General features: G+C 34.9%; 1 protein-coding gene and 1 long non-coding RNA gene across 2 annotated transcripts; one reads left to right on the top strand and one right to left on the bottom strand.

Annotated features, from left to right (window-relative positions):
* The first annotated feature begins 1181 nt into the window (after window positions 1–1181).
* Window positions 1182–6167, top strand: LOC127525187 (uncharacterized). The gene is made up of 3 exons (XR_007933266.1): window positions 1182–1416; window positions 1692–1751; window positions 2541–6167. It is a non-coding gene; the product is annotated as an uncharacterized LOC127525187 (long non-coding RNA).
* Window positions 6168–6368: 201 nt separating this feature from the next.
* On the bottom strand, window positions 6369–7612 carry oip5 (opa interacting protein 5). The gene is made up of 5 exons (XM_051917550.1): window positions 7250–7612; window positions 7035–7101; window positions 6835–6957; window positions 6648–6729; window positions 6369–6509 (listed from the first exon to the last, which is right to left on the bottom strand). Exons 1-5 carry the CDS (start codon window positions 7479–7481, stop codon window positions 6423–6425), a joined length of 591 nt encoding a protein of 196 aa, XP_051773510.1. The 5' UTR covers window positions 7482–7612; the 3' UTR covers window positions 6369–6422.
* Between the last annotated feature and the right edge of the window lie 89 nt (window positions 7613–7701).

Here is a 7701-nt window from a genome sequence, read left to right as displayed (position 1 = left end):
TATCAACAGACTAACATTTTTTTTTTTTTTTTGTGAAGTGTACTTCTCTTCTTAGTTATTGCAATAAAACTATGTATAATGTCAGATTTTAAACAGTTATCATTATTTAGATATTTGTTGTATATCGTTCATAAAATCACTGATACAGTCATTCACCCATATAGTAAGTGATCTATTTTATGCAAAACAGTCATTTATATGCAAAACAGTCAACTATGCAATCACTTCAAATAGGCTCCTGTGTTCTTTCTCTTGTATTTAAAATATATATTTTTTTATTATTATTATTATAATTGTTGCTACATTCCATAAACATACACTAGGCTACTGTTCAAATGTTTAGGGTCAGTGAGTTTGTTTTATTTATTTATTTATTTATTTATTTATTTATTACAGCGTAATAGGTGCATTACCCCCACCTTCTGCTCCGGAGTGTGGAACAGACAGATTTATATTCTATTTAGCAAAATATGTTTATTCAGCAAGGATGGATTAAATTGATCAAAAGTGTCAGTAAACATCTTACAATATTTACAAAAAAAAAATAAAAAAATAATAATACATAAAAAATAAAAAGCTGCTCTTGTGAAATTTCTATTCATAAAATAATCCTAACGATGTACCATGGTTTCTGCAAAATATTAAGCAGCACATTCATTGTCAGCATTGATAACAATAAGAAATGTTTCTTGAGCACCAAATCAGCATATTAGAGTAATTTCTAAAGGATCATGTGACACTGAAGACTGGAGTAATGATGCTGAAAATTCAGCTTTGCCATCACTAGAACGAATTATATTTTTTAAATAAATTAAAATAAAAAATTGTACTAATAATATTCCAAAATATTACTGTTTTTTGATCAAATAAATGCAGCCTTGGTGAGCATAGCAGACTTTAAAGTCATCTAGACTTTAAATATTTGGAAGTTTTCCTAAATATTCATGTATTAAGTATGTGAATTATTTACTTTTTTCATCCTGTTTTTGATTACCTGTGGCATTTTTTTCCCCTTTTTCTCCCTTTCTCTTGGTTGTTATTCATAATGGTGTTGTTCATTGTTCAATAATATAGCTTAGCTATATAAAAAATATTCCTCCACCTGTACCCTTGTGTCTGTTATTGTTCAAGAGGGCGGGTGTTTCTCGTCTGACGGATCGCTCGGCTGCCCAATCAGAGCGCAGACACCGATGCGCACGGGTGCGCGCCGGAAGAACGCTGCAGCAGCAGCAACAGCAGCAGCACACGGGACTGAAATGGCGTAGCGTGAAGTCCACTGCCGCAGCAGCGCAGTGGGGCCAGGCTCACCGAACATTTCAGAGCCTGGCCCGTCGTACTTCAACCAATGAGTATGATGGAGATGACTTTTCGCTCCAGTTCACTCGCTTCCAAACCAGCACGAGATCACCGGAGACAGTGAGTGCACGATGAGTACTGACATGTACTACAAGAGCTTGGCTTTGTCTAATCTTTGTGTTGCAGTTTCGCATTCCAACACTTGCGTCACTCGGTAGATGGTCATGCATTGTGCAGGAGTCGAGATTCACATTATTTGGTTGTGCATTAATATTAATTTTCATTGTTCTTTCAAGCTACTTTGTCTATTCCTTCCATAAGTGCACTAGAACTAATGGCTACATTGTTAAATGAAAATGCAGATATTAATGAACCTGCTTTGTCTTATCAAACAGTGCCCCTCATATGTCTTGACAAGAAGAGAAAGGAACAGCCTGAAAGGAAGACATGACCAGGTAGGTCAGTTTGTGCAGCAGAAATAACACAAGATACTTCCTTGTAAGGCTGGATATTTACACAGATTTCATTCGATGCAGCTTTACAAACTCTTGATATAATTCAATTCTGATTTAGATTTGATTCAATTAATTTCTAGATATATCAGGTACAGTACATGTCGATTCTCAGGTCTCTCTCAACTAATTCTGTAAAATACACAAGCAACCCTGTCAGTTGGTACATTACTAGAATATTAAAATAAAACATCACTAACAGGTTAAGTAAAAACATAATGGATGAATATGTGATATAGTACATATATTTAGCAATTTAGTAATTTTTTCCTAGATAACTAATGAGTTATGGACATTAAATAGCTTTCCTTTCCATAATCATTGCTCAATCGTTGTTTCCGAGGTTGAAACAGCGATTTTGAGACATTTCAGGTACTGTATGTTTCTTCAAAGTACCTTCTGTCACGCCACATTAAAAAGCATCAAAACTGTATTTATTGTTAGAATTTCATTAATTTGAAAGCTTGGACTGTTTTGTATCAAAAGTACCAAAGCACAAAGCTTATTGAATGGGAGGCTGGCAACAAATAACGTTTAGTGAAGTTTTGTTCATGCATCAACAGAAAACAGCATAGACTAAAAGATTGATCTTGGGATTTAAAAATCAATATCAATACATAAAAAAAATATATATATATATATATATATATTTAAATTGAGTAATCGAAATTGTCATTGTTGGGCTTACTTTCTTGCCTTCTCTGATCTCTTTCAAATATCCATTCTGTGCAGATGAGACCGTCTTGTCTTCGTTCTTCAAACTGCCCTCCATCCCGATAAGTTGACTTTCCTCCAGCGTTATTTCAGGGAAGTGTTTGTTCAGCATACCAACTCTCCCTGGTCTATGAACATATCATCTCTGCACTTTGAAGATGACAAGTGAAGTTGTTTTTATTCATGAAAGAACCATAAACTCTTCATGTGTCCAAAAAAACTTAAATAACAACATGATTGTGCCACAGTACAGAACCATTGTCTGGTCATATTTGTTATAAATAAATCCAGTGGACTATTTATATAGTTGCAGGTTGAGTTAAAAGAAATTGAAAATAGAAATATCAAAAGCGCACTTGCTTTGCAGGTAAAACAAATGCACATTTAAAAACTAAAGCATGCAAGCAAGATGAAGTAGCTTCATCCAACAATTTTATTATCTGCAGACTAAGTGCCTAGATGCGTCTCTTTTTAACAGCTCCTGTCTCTCAATTGACTATTTCCATAACTTAGTTTAGCTTTAAACCTACAAGCTTGGTCATTTATTTAGTCTTTGAAAATGCCTGAAAATGAGACGACAAACTGTAGACAGAAAGCTCTCGTCATTTTTTTTGTTCTCTCAATTCAGAACTCATATTGGTGCTTTAGCAAAACCATGAACCATTCTTTCATGTTTTCTGTCTACTTGTACTGACATACCAAGATAGACAGTGGCACACTGACCCAAGCATAAGCGTTATAAATTCCACAGTTAAACCTTCTAGTGGGGGTGAGTTGCTAATGAGATGCAGGACATAATGAAATATAATTATTTTACTACCTCAGAAGTTACCACAGCTCAGACCCACACAGCAAGCGCTCTAATCAAACAATATTCACATTTTTTTCTCGCGGTTATATAAATATAGTCATTGTCTGTTAAATGGTTTGGTAATCCGATAGAAGAGGAGTGATGATGATTCTTTTCATGTACGTTACCTTATTAATAGGTGTAGGAATATCACACAAACCGTATAGAGACCATATAGTTCACTGGTTGTATATTTGTCCTATAATTTCTCCAGGAGAACATGCAGGGCGAGATAAACTAGTCACTTTCATCCAGTAACATTCTCATGGTTATCCTTCTCATTAGGCCTGAAGAAAGGCAGTAGAATGGTTACATGTTAGGCCCTGGCCACAACGTTTGAAAATAGTTGCTAGTATGTTTTTAATGTAATATCTCAAATACATTAAGGCAAGTTGGTCTCTGGGTATCTGACACAGCCTGTGCTCCATCCTCAGCTACAGTGCACTGTGAAAATAGGAATTTAACTTCATCTGTAATGAGAAAATGTACCCAATTTTTGTTTTGTTTGTACAGTAGTTTCTATCATAATGATTGGTAGAAATAAAGGTGTTAAGTACGCAGTAAGTATTTTCATGGAGGAAGAGTAGTGAGGCCTCAGTGTGGGAAATGTGCAATATTCGTTTCTTTCCTTTGTCTTGTTTTGAGATGAATATGTATATTGTACAAACAAGTGACAAGTTGTTCGCAAAAACAACAAAATCACCAATGTCTTCCATTAAATGATGTATAGTTTCATCCGCTTGCTTTAAGGTGGCGGGATTTGTAGTGCCAGCATAAAAGTGGCCATGCATGTACGGTAGCGATGCTTGCTGAGTTTAATAGTCGTAGTGACATTCAGTATATGCTATAATAAGTCGTTTAGAAAATAAATTAGGCTGACAAAGATTTAGTTAGTAACCACCATGGATGCAGCATCCACAACTTGATCGATTTGATTAAGAGGCGGCTAGGTGAGTCATTTTCACTTGTGCAGAGTTTGTTTTAGTTTTTTAATTAACAAACACGGTTGTTTATTCATGGGTAATCACTATTAGTTAATAATAATGTGTTGTAGCATGCTGAGGATTAGAACAATGGCGGTTGGTATTGACGTGCGGCTAGCCATGTTGAAATACATGTATATGTTTCATAAGCACTGTGTGAGTTTGTCCTAGTTTGTACTGTGAAAAATTAAGTTCTGGGCCCAAAATAGTCGACTTAGATCAAAACGAGTCTCTAAACAAATTAGTCGATATTACAGGTATTGAAGAGTTTCATTCGATACCTGTTTCAAGATAATTCCTTATTATGGAAACAAAGACTTTTGCTAAAACGGAACATCCTGAAAGTTTTATTTGGTCTGTAATAATAGGAGAATACAGTACTCTCTTCTGATTAGAAAGGGTAACCTAGAACTGTGTTTGTATTCATACCTCTAATATTGCATTCTCCATCAGGTATTATTGTCTCAGACTAGAGCTGTGGGTAGATTATTCCTAGTAGCAGAAACTCTCGATTTTAAAGTAACATGTAGAATATTAAGTGGCATAAAGCAATTATCAAAGCATTGTAATGTAGATAAATACCTCAATGACTGGAATGCAAACTATATTTTTAAATATACTCGAAGATATGCAAGCCATGATGTGTATTACGTTCATGATTTAGAAGCAATAATCAGTTTATGCATGAATTATAGTGTCAGAACAGTTCAGTGGTGTTTGTGAAATAGAAATCTGTAGCATATTTGTGAGTGTAGTAAGTGTTTTTTTTCCAGAACAGTCCATTGCTCATACGGAACTATTTACATTTCGTAGTACAAAACAGCCCCATTGTTCACTTACACCAAATAAATATATATGAAGGTAGCACTGAGGGTGTGACAAATATTAATATAAAGGATTTTTTTAGGACAGGCGGCGAAAGTAGATAGGAAATATATATATATATATATATAAATATATATATATATATATATATATATATATATATATATATATATATATATATATATATATGCAGGGCCTATGCCCTTTTATTGACTTTGCATGTTTACATACAAACCATTGTGGAACGCACATAAGCTGTATGCTTATTTACAGCTTATTTTCATTGACAGCAATATGAGCAGTGTTCTGGGTAGCAGTTTGTAAAACTCTGATGATTCATTATATCAATAAATCCTGGGTAAATAGAATATACCACAAACCGGAGAGGATCCATTTGGGAATTAACATGTATTTTTAATAAGAGTGCAAAAAATAACATTTGCTGATGCATGGTAGAAGTGGATAAGAAATGTTTTGTGCTGCATGCAATAATTGAGCTTTGCTTGAACATATTTATGCAGAAATGTGATAAAACAAAATCTATGAGTGGACCAATGTTGTGATTTTCTTTTTCAAATGCATGAAATCCCAAAGGTTTATCTCTACTGTAAATTATTCAGTTGTATTCATTAAGAAATGTTACTTTTTGGATTTGAATATTGTATGATGAAAATCAAATTGTTATGAGTCTGTGATTCGAGGCAAAGTCGGATACAGTAAGTTTTAGCAAAGCCTTAACAATTGTGAGTTTAAATGGAAAAACATAAAAATAAAATTTGACGACTTATTCTTGTTCAATGCAAATAACGCAGTTTAAATAATATAAGTTTCTATGCTTTGCTGACCTGATGTGTGTTGCTGATTTTGCCTCTGAATGTGAAACTCTATGCTTAGTCTGATCTATGCACTACAGATGCACCCCGCATGATTTTGTACAAAAATATGAAATTTTAGCAATAAAAAAGCAGCATGGTGCCAATCATAAAATGTGTGGTTTCCTTTCTTCAGTGTTATATTTTTCAGTAGTGTAAGAGATCACAGTAGACTTTTTTCCCTGCAGTATTACAATATCTTTTTTATTTATCATAATACCATTCTCTTAACATAATGTAAATAAATGCAACACATAGTAACCAAGCTAGTTAATGTTTCACACAGTTTTGAAGAACCAAACTCCTATTCAATACATACAAAAATATATACTTTATTTCAACAGTTACAACAAAAAAGCTGTACATATCTTTAGTCTACATTGTGTGTGCACAATTTTTCCATCATTCCCTCCAGAATTTTCACCTGCTTCAACTGAGCTTCTAAATCCTGCTTCAGCTAGAAAAAGGAGAAAGAAAATCCACAATGTTCAGTCAACTCAGTTGAACTTGAGCAGCTGTAAAATATAATTTAATAGAATATACTGTTGCTCTCCTGTACAATACGCAGTGAATGCATGAGAACATAAATACAAACCTCTTTAATAGTTTTGTCCATGAGTCTGTGTTTGAAGTTGATTTTGGAGGCTTTAACACATGTGCCACTTCTTAACATGTAACTAAAAAAATATAAAACAAAAAAATAAAAATATGGCATGCAAATCCTTCACATTATTTGTTACATCAATTCTGTTAGTGTGCACATTAATACAAACTATTCCCACCAGTTTATCAGCTCTTTTCGTAAAAGGAAGAGGTTTCGTAAAGCAGACAGGTGCTCTGGGGTGGAGTGAAGAACCAGGCCAATAGTACCATGACAACCAGCACAGTGAAGAATTTGGTAGGTGCTACAGATAGAGAAATCACATGATGATGGGACATCCATGTTGGACGTGAGCTGAGATCAATAGAAAGCAGTACTTACGAGGAAGCCAGGTGACTGTTCAAACTCATTTCCAGCTTTTTATTCACCCTCACATCCTCAGTAACATCTGCAAAGGGAAAGATTCAAATGTCTTTTCAGTGGTTATAACAAGACATCACGTGTTGGTGTATTTTACACACATTTTCATGACTGAATCCATATCTACAAAGTTTTTAAGTCTGCATGCTTTTAAAATGAGCTAAACTACAACTTACTCAAACAAATGATACTCTGCAGGCACTGGACTTCCCCGCAGATGCCGAGAGAGTCTCCAAGCACTGTGTTGCATGTCATACACTGGAGAACACTGCAATTCCTATAGTCTACCATACAGATTTCTCTGTCCTTCACCGCTCTTAGCTGATCTGCAATTGAACTAGTCTGTGTCGAGTCACATGGACCGATATCATAAGAGCTTTCGAGCACACTTCGAGTACTGTTCGACATTATTACTTTAGCAACTTTTGTTCTTTCTTGCTCTGCTCAGCTCACACAAGTTCAAAAGACGCAACCACGTTAATAATTCATTTATTGGCTTGAACTTTAGGTGGCGCCCTAAACCGCTCACTCAAACCCCGCCTTTGCCAAAGCCTTTAAGCCAATCAAAACCAGCGAGACATAAACGCCGCTTCTTATTGGATGTAGTGGAGTGTCGTCTTGGGCTTCT

The sequence above is a fragment of the Ctenopharyngodon idella genome, chromosome 13 (genome assembly GCF_019924925.1).
Source record: "Ctenopharyngodon idella isolate HZGC_01 chromosome 13, HZGC01, whole genome shotgun sequence".
Classification (NCBI taxonomy): Eukaryota; Metazoa; Chordata; class Actinopteri; order Cypriniformes; family Xenocyprididae; genus Ctenopharyngodon; species Ctenopharyngodon idella.
Note: the sequence above shows the minus strand (reverse complement) of the source record. Positions and strands in the feature narration are given on the sequence as shown.